This window comes from Xenopus laevis, chromosome 5L (assembly GCF_017654675.1).
Source record: "Xenopus laevis strain J_2021 chromosome 5L, Xenopus_laevis_v10.1, whole genome shotgun sequence".
Taxonomy (NCBI): Eukaryota; Metazoa; Chordata; class Amphibia; order Anura; family Pipidae; genus Xenopus; species Xenopus laevis.
In genome coordinates, this window is record NC_054379.1 from 71,806,158 (window position 1) to 71,822,521 (window position 16,364).

At 41.4% G+C, this 16,364-nt stretch overlaps 1 protein-coding gene across 3 annotated transcripts in view; it reads right to left on the bottom strand.

The window, feature by feature from the left end:
- arhgap18.L (Rho GTPase activating protein 18 L homeolog) overlaps positions 1–16,364 on the bottom strand; it is a 100,890-nt gene that overhangs the window by 59,522 nt on the left and 25,004 nt on the right. The window contains exon 1 of one of the 3 annotated variants that reach the window (XM_041562022.1): positions 10,844–11,190. The exons of 1 other annotated variant lie outside the window; for it this stretch is intronic. In XM_041562022.1, the coding sequence (XP_041417956.1) occupies positions 10,844–10,956 (113 nt within the window). In that variant the 5' untranslated portion in view covers positions 10,957–11,190. Of the gene's footprint in view, positions 1–10,843; positions 11,191–16,364 lie in introns of those variants that run through there. One more of the 3 variants, NM_001097908.1, reaches the window with a different exon arrangement.

Below are 16,364 nucleotides of genomic sequence, written 5' to 3' on the forward strand. Positions count from 1 at the left end.
TACTGCTTTCAATTTCAATGATATTTACAAATACCTTTCTTTCATTAAGCAAATCTTTATTTTTGTAGTTACACTGCCTTTAAACCAGTTATTTGACTTATTAATACAGAGGAGGTGTTATCTACAGAAACAGGAGGAGCCAGGAGACCGATACGGATTCCATAGCAATTATTTTATGAATGTGTATTCAAAAGTTGATTGGAATAATATAATCATTCATTAATAGAAATTGTATTTTTGGGTTTAAACCCACTTTAAGTTAGTTGTTTGCCAAACAGTGAGGCTTCACTCTTAAAGGGGTTGTTCACCGTCAAACAACTAGTTGTTTTCAGATAGATCACTAGATATAACGACTAGGGATGCACCAAATCCACTATTTTGGATTCAGCCGAACCACCGAATTCTTTGCGAAAGATTCAGTCCAATACCAAACCAAATCCGAATTTGCATATGCAAATTAGGGGTGGGAAGGGGAAAATATTTTTTTACTTCCTTGTTTTGTGACAAAAAGTCACGTGATTTCCCTCCCCACCCCTAATTTGAATATGCAAATTAGGCATAGGATTTGGTTCAGCCAGGTAGAAGGATTCCGCCGAATCTTGCTGAAAAAGGCAGAATCCTGAACCGAATCCTGGATTCGGTGCATCCCTAATAACGACTTTTTCCAATGACTTTCCATTTTCTATTTGTGACTGTTTTTCTCATATTCAAGCGTAAAGTGTAATTTTTCAACTTCTGAAGCAACTCTGGGAGGGGGGCTCGCCGACCCTGTGAACTGTTCAAAATGGATACTTTTCTTATCTTTGTCCCTGCTGAGCAGAATCCCTGAGTTTCATTACAGGCAGCTGTTAGAATTGACACAATAGTTGCTTATACTCCAAAGATGCTGCTGAGAAATGTATCAACTAAATGTTGCAAAATTGTAACGGTTTAGAGTCTGTATTAGAATTGCTGAGCTGTCAGATTCAAACACCAGAGACACAAACATTCAACTTTAAACTTAGTTTTTGGAAAAACAGTAAAAAATAATGGAAAGTAATTGAAAAAAAAGTCTTTATTTCTGGGGAACAATCTAAAAACAACTGAATTGAAAAAAGCATTTGGAAGGTGAACAACCCCTTTAAAGAAGTGAGTGGGGGCAGTATTTAGAGGCTACTGATTTATTAAGATCCTAGATACTCCATAGAACTATACTTAGATGGTGACTACAAAGATGTTTCAATGTATTTACTAACCTATTATCAAAGTGGCAGCTGAACACAAAATAATAATAAAATAATAATAAATTAATATAACAAAAAAGTTCTACACTTACAAAAAGGAAGGAAGTTGAAGAAGCCAGTCTGCCTTTTTCAAAAACCCTTGACAAGCTCTGTGATAAAGTATTATGATATGACAATTCTATGGCAATGACAGTAGTAAAGCTATATTTTTTATAGGGGCAAAAGGTGTATAATCTCGTTGTATGGTAAATATAACACCTGTGGAATGCTAAACATTTTCAAAGATGACTGAACTAGTACTGTTTAACTAAGTACAGGCACAAAAGATAAACACTTTTTTTTTTTGACAAAAATGTAAAGCTTGTCTAGCTTTTTATTTCTGTCAAAAATTGTTTCTTTCCTTTTATTAATGCAGCTTCTTTTAACAATTATATCAAGCAGTAATAAGATACGATGAAACCTTGAATCCAACTTTGCCTTTGATACAAAACACTATATATCACGTGGCTTATCAGCAACTCCTTATCTGCTAATCATTCAAACAACCTTATTATGTGCTGCAAATTAGAGGTGTCTGATAAAAAAAGGGAATAGAGAAGGTCAAGAAGGACAAAATGTGTTAAAACAAAGAAGAAAAGACAGGGTTTACAGCTAAATATCTTTGTGATCTAAAATGTCAAACTTAGCCATCTAATTAAAAAAACAAGTTATGTATTTCTAAATACATAATGCCTCAAATAAACTCACAACTCGAATATTTTCTGGTTTAAAACTCAAATCAGTGAATTCAGGGTGAAAAACTTGAATTGCTCGAATTAATCTAGTTTTTGAGCAAAACCTACTAAAAAAACAGAATCATCATAAAGGCTACAAACATCTTCAAATGCTACAAGGGGCCTCTGCCACTGACTCATACATGACTTTAACAGGTTTTAGCTAGAGTATTTTTGGATTCAAGCAATTTCCAGCTTTGAGGTATAATAAATCTCGAAAAATATATATTTTTTTAACCCGAAAATCGAGTTTTGCCTGAAAAATACCCTCAAAAACGAAAATTTCTGAGTAAAAAAAAAACCTTTTAACAAAAAGTCTTTAAATAAGGAACAATCTTTTAACCATATCGATTTCTGATATGTGCACCCAGAAACTTTCTTTAAACACGTGACTGTAGCTGTTATGTATACACACAAATTTAAAATAAAAAATATTTTCACTTTTTGATATGACTTAGAACACATAACAATTGACTGCAAACAGGTGCATTGCTACCATGAGGCAAATTGGGAAACATGCCTTAGGCAGCAGCACCCACATAATTACCAAAGGCAGCAAATAGCCACTCCTGGTAACTGCAAAAGCCAAATGTTCCATTATTAAACTAGAAATTTGGCTCCTTTAGTGCAGAGAGGGCAATTTGCACTCTCTACACTAACAATGCACCCCCTGGATCCAGTAACAGAACTAGGTGGGGGCGGGCCCTGGTGCGGGCCGTGTAGCCGGGCCCCCCCACCCTCGTCGCCGTGCGCATTTACTTTGCGGCTGCAGCCGACTCCAGCTGGCTGCAGCGCAACGCGATCTGCTGGGGGGCCCTGCAGGGGTGCGGCCCCTGGCCCAGTTGCACCCCCTGCTCCCCCAGTAGTAACGCCACTGCCTGGACCCGATCTGAAGCAGTGAAGGAAAGCCTCAGGTCACAGAACCACCCATTGCAAACTGCATTATGGCAAACTAAATGTAGACAGTGCAGACTGTCTAGCTCTAGCTGCATTTTCTAGAAGTGTACCTGATTATTAATTGACATGATCTGATAAACTTAATCTACATTCATTTTTAATTAGACAATGCCCTCGGCATTGGTAGTAGCTTCTCATTCATTTGAATGGGAGATTCACCACACATGACAGTGCTAGCATCTGTCAGAGCTGTGTGTCTTGTTCAACTTAATGGGGGTGTTAGGACAGCCGATTATAGGTTTGAAGTGAATTTATGGTGGGTGAGAAATCTGTAATCTTCTAAAGGCGACAATACTCTGATCACTCAGCAATCTGTCCACCCCATGTGTGTGAGCAGCACTGGCAGGACCGCAATATATTTTTCTGGGCAAAATTTACTCCATGTGCACACTGACTGGGGGATCCCCAACATTCTTTATACAAGGAGAGGCACACATTGTAGATCTGTTCTATTAGAAAGATAAATGTACAGAGCTGTGTATACAAGTATCTCTATAAAAAAAAAGATATACATGTATTTGTATATATTGCACCTTTTCAGATGCCTATTGCCATTTTTGTTATTAATAATTGCTGTAAACTGTAGTAAACTTCTATATTTAACTCTATAACTTCTGTAGTTGGATAGCCCATGCATCAATAAACTCCTTAAAAAGAACTACATTTAATGCAGCCAACATCTTCCTTCCTTCCTTTTTTTTTTTTTTTTTTTTTTTTTTTTTTTTAATAGCCTGAATCCCATTGTTTTACAAAACTCTGCCCACCTGTGCTACTGAGTTCAACTGGGAAGGAAATGTTATATTGCAATGAACTCATTCTTTAGCAATTTGCTATGAATACAAAACAGGAACCAACATGTTGTCAAAACAGGACAAAAGGGATTTCTTCTCTATAAAGCAGAAGTACAGTAATGTACAATAGCTGATGATTCTGTTCTGGCAGATGCAGCAGGGCAATGGAAGTGGATAAAAATACATGCATCCTAAATACATTATAACTCTTGCAGTATGTCTGACACTGAATAAAATGAACATAACACACCATAACAATATGAACAAGAAGAAAATAAAAACTATAATTGAAACATTCCACCTATACAGGAAGCACTGTTTATGAAAGTACAGGTATGCAATCCCTTAACCCGGAAACCCATTATTCAGAAAGCTCTGAACTACGGAAAGGTTGCTTCCCATAGAGTCCATGTTATCCACATAATACACATTTTTAAAATAATTTCCTTTTTCTCTGTAATAATAAAACAGTACCTTGGCCTTGAACCAAGATATAAGGTTACTTAGCCTGGTGCCTTTTACATACTGCTACTGTATATGCAAAGCACAGTTATAGTAGTCTATGACCCTTAAGATAACAAAAACCCCATGGTCCCATATACTGCCTCTACTTTGATATCCTTCTTACATTTGCTCTGATCAGCACTTATATTGTACTTATGCACTGTGCACCTTAACATGACCTATCGAGCACTGAGAATGTGTTGTCAGCATAGGAGAGAAGGGACACGGAGAGGAGGAGAAACAAGTCACAATTGAAGTGGTAAAATGAGAAGCTTCAGGGAGTGTTTTCTACTATGTCACAGATCTGATGCACAGAAAACAGCACATATAGAGTGTCTTAGACAGCAGAAGTGTAAGACAAGTTGCAATTTTTGTATGTATAAATTATATATATATATATATATATATATATATATATATATATTTTTGTTCTGCAGCTCATAGAATTTAAACAGTTTATATATGGCTGCTAAAAGTTGATTAGCCTAGCAACCAGGTAACATTTATAATCAAAGTAGTAGATTAGATAGACGGGGGCTGAAGAAAGGTAAGCAATAAAAAATAAGCATTACAGTAAAGGCAATAGCACATAAAGTAATATGATGAGGTGAGTACTCTTTGAAAAACAGCCTACTTCTTCTACTTCTCAACAATGCAGTTCTCTGTGGACATCATTTTGTGCAACATGCTTAAGCAGGAAAGGGCCCTCAAGCTGTTGCCATTAAGTAGCAATAGCGAAAAACCACCCAATACCATTATTTCTTCTCCACCAGCCCATACAGTCATAATAAATATTACAATAAGATGGGTAGCATTCTCCTGGCATATGCCAAATCCAGAATTGTCTTCAGACTGCAACATGGTGAAAAAAAATCATCTTTCAAGAAAATGTTTTTCTTCGCAGCAACCTTTATTCTACTTCAGCTGATGCTTGGGACTGTAAATAGAAATGATAGGCTTGTGTGCAGCTGCTTACCGATAACAAAACCATGTTTTGGACAAATAACCCTGGTGCTGATGTTTCCAGAGACAGTTTGGAACTCAGCAGTGAGTGTTTCATCTGAGAACATACAAATTTAGGATAAGTAATACACGTGGCCCAAAAATATGTCCAACAACCCATGAACCCAGCTTTAAGAAAAAATAAGTCACGTAAAAGTGGGCAAAGATTTACATGACATTGGCTGCAGGAGTTAATGTAGGACGAGGTAAACAAACTTGATACTAGTGTCAATCATCCAGTACTTAAAGGACAGTATAATTTTTCTAACACAGGTGCCACAGGAACCAAAAAACTGAAAAGGGTACAACAAAGGAACATGCTTGCCAATAACCAGGAGGAAAGAACAAGTAGCACTCAAGTAATCAGCTTAGCCTTTTAGACACATCTGCTACACAACGCAAACAATAAGGTGCACTCATTGCAGAAAACTGCAGACCTTCGCTCAGCATAAGTAAGACACCAAGCTTAGTGCAGGCGTTGCTGCAAGAACAGCAATGACAGGTGCTCTTTTGCCCTCCATAGACCTAGAAGCTGGAGCTGATGTGAACATAAGACAAGGCTACGTAGTCATGATATTTACCTACCAGTGTGGCATTGGCCTTAGAAGAATAGGAGTGCTTGCAAAAATATACAGTATTAATGAAATTTGGTTTATTTAATTGCAATATTAGCCAATTTTATAACTATATAATATTAAAGCGTCCTAAACACTATCCGCACAAATGATAAACATTCCATGCTTCAAAATTCTAAATTGCTACTCATACCACACCGTTTTTATATTCTGCAGCACTGCAAAGGTAATGCAAAACCACTGCATCTTTGACTTGATTTAAAGTGAATGTCAAACCAAGAAATACACTTTTGCCTAACAAAAGAAAACACAATTCTAACGATTACATTCATTACAAATTTTCTATGGTTAAGTTATTTGTATATGTTATGTTATTAAAAACTTGTCTTGTCTGTACCTTTCTATTCTCTGCCCTGACGACACAGACTTTTGAAACAATGTAAGACAAACCAGCTGATTAACAGACCTGCCTTTGCTGGGGAACTAAGACTTTTGCAACATTGTTTAAAAAGTAACAACAGGAGTTAGACAAATGCTGCTTTCAATAGCAAATGATAACTTTAAAAGCACTGAATATTGTAATAAATCTATATTATAAAGTTGCTTAGAAGTATGTTTTCTTTTATTAGGTTAATTTTTATATTGCAGTTGACTTGCCCTTTAAAAGACCAGTGTATGCAATGCTATTTGACCTAAGTAAAACACCCTGTGTGACACTAGCCTTAATATGGCAAAAGGAGTAATTTACCACAACTTAAGTAAGGAGGGCACTCTAGTACTGAAAATTACTTTTTCATATCCTAGAAACATAGAGGTAAGGGTCCTGTTATCCAGAATGCTTGGGAGTTGAGATTTTCTGGATAAGGGGTCTTTAAATAATTTGGATCTTCATACCATATGTCTACTAAAAAATAATTAAAACACCAATTCTAGTTATATAGGAGTAATTTACAACATAAAACAGGGTCCAAAATGGCAAAAATGTGCACAATCCACTTTGCAACCTGCATTCCATGGTAGATGAACTGCCATAGGTCGCTATTTTTCAGACAGCTGACCTGTGGTTGGCAGTGCTGTATTCAAGAGGGCAGACAAGGGGAGGCATATAGGCATGCCCTCTCCTGTCCCTAGCCGTCCAAGTCAGGGAACTGTAGCAGCCGCAGGCCACAACAGGGCCCTGTACTTTCCATCTGCTCAATGGTAGGTGATTGTGGGCCTGAGCCCTCCAACACTGCGCTCTGCACGTCATGCTGAATTTTTTATCAGACGCAAAGTGCAAAGTGCAGCCAGACCATAGAAAGATAGAGGAGGTTCATGAATGAACACCAAGGGGCTCCTTTTTGCACCAAATTGTGCTCTTGCACAGACACCCAAGTGCATTTAAAATATCTGTTTCAACAAGGAAATTAACCACAGTAACGAATCAAACTACACTTTTACTTATAGTTGTTTACTCAGTGCCTAATAGTTGAGTGCAGTTGAGGGCCACTGTTTACTAGGCCTATATAGGGATAACTATAAGGCACAATACTGATACATTCTCATGGAGCAACTCTGGCCCAATGACTATGTTCTTACAGGTACAGTTGGCAACTTTTTGACCCTAGCATGGTGCCAGCCAATAGGTCATGACTGTTTGGCCAAAAATTGGGCAAATATTGATCATGCAGATTTCATTTTTCCATCAGGAAAGCTGTTCCTGATAAAATTATGAACCAAAGTTCAGAATTTCAACTCTTCTAGTGTAGAGAGCACAATTGTATTCTCTGCACTACCGATACAGCCCCTCCTCGTTCCCCTCCAATGCTGAAAATTAAAGCAGCATCGCTCCTGACTGACAGCATTTGAATTACATTTTTTTTTTTTAGACATCTCTAAACTTTCAAGGGATCTGGTAACCCTAACTGACGAGGGACAGATCCACTGAATGTGATCCAGGTGTTTTTTTGTCTTAAGGGCTTTCAAACTGTGACTTAGAAGGCAAATCAATTTTACATTTCTCTCCTGGTTTCTAACCATATTCCTCAAGAATACACTGTCTTAGCAAAGATAAATGGCACACCACCACATATTTACTACCCAGCAGTTAATCACTGCACTCCAACATGCCAAGCCAAAGAACTTTAAAAACTTTATAGTGTTCTCAAGTTTGGAATGTGAGATGCAATTGTGTTTTTAGGGTCATGGATCCTGGCAGCAATTTTAACAACAAGCCTGTAAAATAAAAAGATATATGTCTGAACAGAAAACAAGAAAAACACAAATAATCCAAGCTACCATATATTATGGTTTCATAGCAAAACAATGGCAAATTGTAATCTAAAAAGGAAGTATAAAAAAGGATGATAAAGAAAAAAAATAATGACCAGTTGCAAAATTCCACAGCAGGATTAAAGAAAGCTAGAACAAAGTACAAGTAAAGACAAGCTCACAGCCATAGAAATCATATTTAAATACAAGTCCCGCCTTTCAGAGGAAACCTTTGCTCTTTGCAGTAAATATTTGACATAATCATTGCATGTGCTCATGGGATCATGCTACACAGGTTACACGTACTGGATGATGAAGGTGCTTCTCCCCAAAGCAATTACAAAATGCTCAGTATCTCATTGGTTATACAATAACGCAACTCTAGCACTAACTAAAGATTTACTTTATGATTAAAGAACAGATTTGTTTCTAATATATATATATATATATATATATATATATATATATATATATATATATATATATATATATATATATATATATATATATATATATATATATATTATATATATATATATATACACACACATACATACACACACAGTGTTGGCAGGGGCGATCCTGCCCAATTTGCCGCCCAAGGCAGCCTTAGTTTTTGCCGCCCCCCCATGACACTCACCTTCAGCGCCGGACAGGGGGGTCCACGTCGCTAGTGCAGAGAGCGTAATTGCGCTCTCTGCACTAGAAGAGCCAAATTTCCGGGTTGAAAATTCGGCTCTTAGTTACCAGAAGCGTCATTTTGCCGCCCCTGGCAACCAGAGCTTGCCGCCTGAGGCGAGTGCCTCAACTCGCCCCATTGGCGGAGTGCCCCTGAGTGTCGGACTGGCCCACAGGGATACCAGGAAAACTCCCGGTGGGCCCAGGTGTCAGTCTTGCTTCTAACCATTTGGCCGATTTCATGATCATTCTCTATTGCTTTATGGGAACAAAGAGGCTTAATATTGGAAGAATAGAGTAAAATATGTGGAGAAAAGAGACTAGGAGAATAAAGTGGTTGAGTGATGAGAGGAGGTATAATAATTTAGAAAGTGAGCCCTCAGCCTAAGCTTTTCTGGTGGGTCCCTGGCACCAGTCCGACACTGTATATATAAAGGGCCGCCATCGGGGGGGAGAGGGGGGGGCAAGTGTCCTGGGCCCGGGGCTGAAGGGGGCCTGGCAGTGCTGCACTTTTCGAAGAGTCCGGCCCCCCTTGACCAATCCGCAGCCGTGCCTCTGCTTGCGAAGTCCCGAAGAGGCAGAATGCAGAAGTGACGAACATACGAAGTCCTAAGCGGCGGAAAGACCCGAAGTCACGAAAGGACCCAACACTGAAGTCCTGAAGCGGCGAAAAGAAACAAAGTCACGAAAGGAGCCGACATTGAAGACCTGAAGCGGCGAAAAGACCTGAAGTCACAAAAACAGCTATAACTGAAGTTCTGAAGCCACGTGTGCAATTCTACTGACACCAATGTGGGTTTTTTTTTTAATCCCCTGGCCACCAATGTTTTATTTTAATAATCTATAGACCCCTGCCACCAATTTTTTAAAAAAAATATTTAATGGAGCCCCAATTTTTTTTAACTTGTAAGGGGGGCCCTGGCGCCAATGTTTTTTTTTAAAAAACATTATTTTTGGGGCCCCAATTTTTTTTAACTTGTAAGGGGGGCCCTGGCGCCAAGGTTTTTTTAAAAATAATTTTTGGGGCCCCAATTTGTTTTTAACTTGTAAGGGGGGCCCTGGCGCCAATGTTTTTTTTTAAAAAACATTATTTTTGGGGCCCCAATTTTTTTTAACTTGTAAGGGGGGCCCTGGCGCCAAGGTTTTTTTAAAAATAATTTTTGGGGCCCCAATTTGTTTTTAACTTGTAAGGGGGGCCCTGGCACCAATGTTTTTTTAAAAAATAATTTTTGGGGCCCCAATTTTTTTTAACTTGTAAGGGGGGCCCAGGCACCAATGCTTTTTTTAAAAAAAAGCTTTTTATGTGGGGCCCTGGCGCCAATGTTTTTTTTTTACCTTATAAGGGGGCCCTGACCATCAATATGTGTGTGTGGGGTTACTTTTTTAGCGCTGATGTCTGTGTGGTCTTTTAATTGTGATGTGGAGTGGGATCAGGGGTGGGGCTTGGGCACCAGGGTGGGCGGGGCCCCAATGTTGTTGTATGTGGCCCCGTGATTTCTAATGGCGGCCCTGTATATATATATATATATATATATATATATATATATATATATATATATATATATATATATATATATATATATATATATATAGTCATCTCTAGAGACAGCTAGTAATGGATCATTTAATTGGGGTGGTAGACAACTGTATAAGGACCTGTGCTCCCAGCCCACTCCACTTCTTGACAGGAGTCCGTGTGGTAGGTTCTTACAGAATGCAACAATAAATGAAAATATACTTTACTAATACTTGAACCTCGCAACATCAAAATAAACTGAAAATGGTGAGTTATACTGATCACGATATCTCAACAGATTATTTGCTTCTTTTTCATTAACCTGCGATTATTTTGACAGGCTCACGTTAAGCAACGCTCCACTGCTTGTGTTTGAAACTTCAATGCACCTTGTACCTAAGACAAACAAGCAGGTCGCAGCTTTTCAAAGCTCCATTGCAAACAATAATAACAAACACCTTCCCTCCCAAGACGAAGTGGCTCCTCCTGCCCCAACAGGTGTGTTTTGACTGTGTATCCCAGTAGCTCTGCACAATGGCTCCTTCAACACATACAGTCACACACAGGTGCTTACCTTCTGGGGGAGACCTCGGCGCTGTTGGTCGCTTTGCTACCCGCCGCTGCTTTGTTACTGGCGTGGTAAGCTGTCAGAACGACTCCATGGGTACTGTGAGGCCGCCAGCTCATTGTGAGCACAGCATAATGCCCGCAACTACAAGAGAAGATTGAGCTTGTGCTTCCAAAGTGCCTTCTAGCAACTCTAGCCTAAGGAGCCGCCTCCTACTTGAACATCACTGTATGCAATGAGGCAAAGGAGGAGCCCGTTGCACTTGGCTTACTCATGCTCACAATGAGCCAGTCAGTACAGCGCAGTCACCCAGCAATGGGCAGCAGGCAATGTCCAATTAATGACTCGTTACTAGAGAAACACATGCACATTGCTGGGAATGGATATACAGCATCTGTCAGGGCAGCCACAGGGGAGGGGGGAGAAGGGGAGGGGGTGGACAGCAGTACAGGAACTCGTCAATTTTACATGAGTGATTATTTTATTGCTAGTTTGTTTGATAGTGTCAAGATTCTGATTCTCTTCCTGTCCTGTGTAATAACATTGCCGGTCACTGGCAGCTGCTTCAATCCTGATACTTGTTTTATAATATTATCTATTGTTTTGTATCACCCTGAATGGAGCCACAGGCTGGTCACATGATGCTGTGTGAGTGTGTCACAGAGAGATTGTGTTAGAAAATGGCTGTGCCTTAAAGGGGACATTTTACATAATCTTCATATTCAGATAATGGTGTAGAAAAAAACAAGTTTTGAATGCATTTTACCTGCTAAAAGTGTCATTATATCAGAGCTGCAATGAGAACCTCTCAGGTCAGAAGCTAGGCTGAAATGAGAGGTGGGCGTGTCTGTTCATTCTCTCACAGAAAATGGTCACATCACTGACAGGCTGAACGCTGCTGTAGCTTGGAAAACTCCTCCCATCTCCCTGCCTGTGTGTCTGTTCCCAGTCTGCACAGAACTGTCCTATGTCCATCTCTCTGCCACCTGGGAGCTGTAGTTAAGGAAAAGGGGCTGCACACTTTGGATACCTGGGATGTGGGGGGTAAACCCCTTTCTCCCTCTATCTGATCATTACTGCTGCATACCTCCCAACTGTTCCTTTTTCGGAGGGACAGTCCCTCTTTTGACAGCTCAACTCGCAGTCCCTCATTTGTACTGGAAAGACCCTCTTTTCTATGCACTGAACAGCCAGAAAAAGAAACAAAGTTTCTCACTTAACAGGTGCAAATAAGATACTTTGTAACAATTTTGAGACACAAAAACACAGTTTAGATAAGGAGAAATATTTTCAAACTTTCATAACCTGCCAAATTTTGTAAAACAAACATGGTAATTCTGTGTGGCCACAGAAAGGGGTGTGGTATAAAAATTGCTGCGCTACGTGCGGGAAAAAAATTTTTGTCCCTCTTTTTACTTCCAAAATGTTGGGAGGTATGCTGCTGCCACCTGCGACCCACCCCCTCCTTGTTGTATAGTGCAGGGAAATTCATTGGGGAGGGGGGAGGAGCGGGAAGGGTGACTAGCGGAGTTAAATCTAAACAGGTTCAGCGTTAGGGCTCTTACTCACGAGTGGTTGTAGCTGCGCTCCCCTGCGTTCCGTTTTTCTGCGTTCTGAACGCAGAAAAACGGAACCCAGGGGAGCGCAGCTACAACCGCTCGTGAGTAAGAGCCCTTAAAGGGGAAGGAAACCTAGTCGGCGCAAACCCCCCACCCCCCCCTCCCGTTTGTTGCCCACCCTCCCTCCTCCCCCCTGGCCTACCCGTCCCGCTGGGCAAATGCCCCTAACTTGTTACTTACCCTTCTGCGCAGGTCCAGTCCAGGGAGTTCACAGACGACATCTTCTTCCACGCGATCTTCTTCCTGCTTTGAACGGCGCATGCGCAGTAGGATCATTTCGCCGGTACGATCTACTGCGCATGCGCGTGACTTTTGGCGCATGCGCAGTAGATCCTTACCGGCGAAATGATCCTACTGCACATGCTCCAAAATGCCGTTCACAGCAGGAAGAAGATCGCGTGGAAGAAGATGTCGTCTGTGAACTCCCTGGACTGGACCTGCGCAGAAGGGTAAGTAACAAGTTAGGGGCATTTGCCCATCGGGACGGGTAGGCCAGGGGGGAGGAGGGAGGGTGGGCAACAAACGGGAGGGGGGTTTGCGCCGACTAGGTTTCCTTCCCCTTTAAGCAGGCTGAATGAGTTCCTGCTGGGATACAGCTGCTTTAAATCAGCAGATCACTTCTGCTCCTAGCTCCTCACTTGCCTGCCTGTCACTGCTCCATTCTGCTCCCCCCCCCCAACCTAATTGTTCGAAGCCCTGTGCTTGTGTAGTGTGGAAAACACATTGTCGAGGGGGAAGAGAGGGAGGGGTGATGAGTCGCTGGTCTCCGACGATCAGAAGAAGAAAGCAAATAATTCAAAAACTATAAAAAAATAAATAATGAAGACTAATTGAAAATGTATAAAACACAAAGTTAAATTAAAGATGAAACACCCCTTTAAGGGCTCTTACTGACGAGCTGTTGTAGCTGCACTCCCCTGCGTTCCGTTTTACTGCGTTCCGCCGCAGGGGAGCGCAGGAATAGACGCATTATGTTTTTTCCAATGGGGCTGTACTCACACAGGCACGCGTAGGCGCCGAACGCAGGAAAAATGCAGCATGTTGCGTCTCAACCTGCGTTCAGCGCCTACACGCACCAGTGTGAGTACAGCTCCATTGGAAAAAACATAATGCGTCTATTCCTGCTCTCCCCTGCGGCTGAACGCAGAAAAACGGTGTGCAGGGGAGCACAGCTACAACCGCTCGTCAGTAAGAGCCCTAAGTGTGATAGAGGGGTTGTGCCTTAAGTGTGTGATAGTGGGGCTATATGTGCTTGTTTCTGTGTGTGAGACTGAGAGAGTCATGCCTGCATGTGATTTGTGGCTGTGTGAACTTGCAACAATATACATGGCTACCTGTGACTACAGTCAAGGAAGCATATTTAAAATCTGGGGGGGAGGCATTAAGAGAGATTAATTGTACGCTAAAAATGCTAAAATGTGTGTAAAGTATCAACATATTTATAAAAATAAAGCATTTAAAATAACTGTGACAAACTGTATATGTAAAAGCTCTGGTGCCCCTCTACAAAAAAAGTGCACTTTTTGAAGTTGGTTAAACTGAATAAGAACAAAACAGTGTAAGTGTATTTAAAGGAAAGCTAAACCTTAAAGTTAAAAAAACCCTACCCCCTACCCTACATAGACCCCCCCTCCCTCCTCCCCCCCAGCCTAAGTGTTACCCCGGGCAAACGCCCCTAAATCCAGTGTCGGACTGGGATGCCAGGGGCCCACCAGAAGACCTTAGGCTGAGGCCCCACTTTCCAAACTACTTTATTATACTTCTTCGCCTCACTTAACCTCTTTATTCTTCTAGTCTTTTTTCTCTACATACTATACTCTATTCTTCCATTATTAAACATCTTTGTTCCCATGAAGAAATGGGGAATGACTATTAAATAGGTCAAATGGTAAGAAGCAAGAGGCCCACTGACACCTGGGCCCACCGGGAGTTTTCCTGGTATCCCTGTGCGCCATCTTCAGCCGCTTCGGTAATCTTCACAATGAGACCGGCACTTTGGCAATTATCACGAGTCTTGGCGCATGCACAGTTGTCGTGAAACAGAAAATTGCTGCAACTGTGCATGTGCCGATATGGCACTTACTTCCCGAAGATTACAGAAGAGAAGAGAAGAATATAGGGTTGAATTCTCCTTTAATGTTAAAAAGCTGGCAAGTTTTACTTTTTTCATTGGATACAAGTCTGCTAATAGATTGACACAGTCTACAGAGGTAATCCTGGAATTACTGCCAACTTGAAGGTGGCTGTAGGGTTCCCCTGCATCAATAGGTGCTCTTGTACAGATTCAGAAAAGGAGGCAGGACAAACATGCTTGCACCAAGCACAACTATTGGGATGTGCAAGGAGCGCTGCAGAAAGACATCTATGTACTGTATACAAAACATTGTGTCAATCTGCAGGGCCAGGATTGGTTGGAATCAGGGGCGTAACTACAGAGGAAGCAGACCCTGTGGCTGCAGGGGGGCCCAGGAGGTACAGGGGGCCCCATGAGGCTCTCATTGATGAGCAATTTGAACATATATTGGTAAAACAGGACAAACACTGGATATGTTGGGGGCCCTAAAATTAATTTGCTGTGGGGCCCAGCAACATCTAGTTACGCCACTGGTTGGAATGGCCCACCGGGATACCTGTGGGCCCTAATCAATCCTGTTGGGCCCTGCTGCAAGCCATCCACCCACATGTAACTTTGAGAAAGGTAAAAACAAAATTAAAGATAGGCATGCATTTCACAGTGGAACACACATACTGTATATCTTTAATTTTTTCACTGGAGGCTCGAGCTTTAATAATGCCTATGGGGGGGGGTTCCTCATTTAAGAATAGGTCAAATTAGAGTATCGGGAAACATAAAAAACAACAGTGCAACCTTATTGTTAACAACATATAATGAAGTTATTAAAATGTAAAACTGTACTTACAAATGTAATTTGAATAAACCTCATAGCTACCTATAGGTCGTTGATAATTTTTCACTGAAAGCTCTGCTTTTGTAAGTAATTGGCACTTAAAGTCTAAACCTGACTGTTTTGCCAACCTGACTGTCCCTTCCATAGGCGTCGGAACCGGGGGGCCCCCCAGAATTTTCCTCCTCTGTTTTGGAAGTATTTCATTTTTGCGTGTTTTTTTTTACTGGTGCGCCTCTGTATGGGAGCCCCGCCTGCCGCAGAGAGGGAGCCTGGCAATGGAACCAAATTCTAAACTTTGGATTGTGGCGGCGTGTAACTATGGAGGAGCAGGGGTGCAATTGCACCAGAGCCCGCTCCCCCTGATTCCCGATGGAGATCGTGCCACGGTATGAAGGGTGGGTGGGTGAAGGAGGGGGGCGGCGATGCAATACTGTCAGTTAAGGTGGCCATAGATGTAACAATTACGATCATTCTTGGAAAAGATCTTTCCAAGAAAGATTGTTCGTTTCAATACACGTGTAGAGCTGAATCGTCAGATATACAGGTAGATATACGGGAAGAAACAATAGAATTATGTATCTGTCGATTCAGCACTAACAATGGGATATGTTTGGGTCCCTTCAAAGGCACCCGATCAAAATTTTACGTCCAGCCCGAGTGACGAGCCAACCGATATGCCGATATCGGTCGGCTCTTTTTCCACCATACACGCAACGAATATTGGACGAAAATTTGTTTCGTACGATATGATCTGTGCGTCTATGGCCACCTTTACGCTCTGTCTAAGAAAGCTGTGGTCTCGGTCTGCGCGGTGGTGGCATTGGAGCAAGGGTTGGCACCGCTGTTAGCTCTACTAAGTCCCGAGGCAAAACATTGAGCCGTATTTTGCCACGTGACCTGGGCTGGAACCCATTCTCTGTGCGGCTGCTCCTGCGTCGCTGGCTTGTACAGAGCGTAGCACTGCTCTCCCATCGACGCACATGGAGCACAGATAAGAAT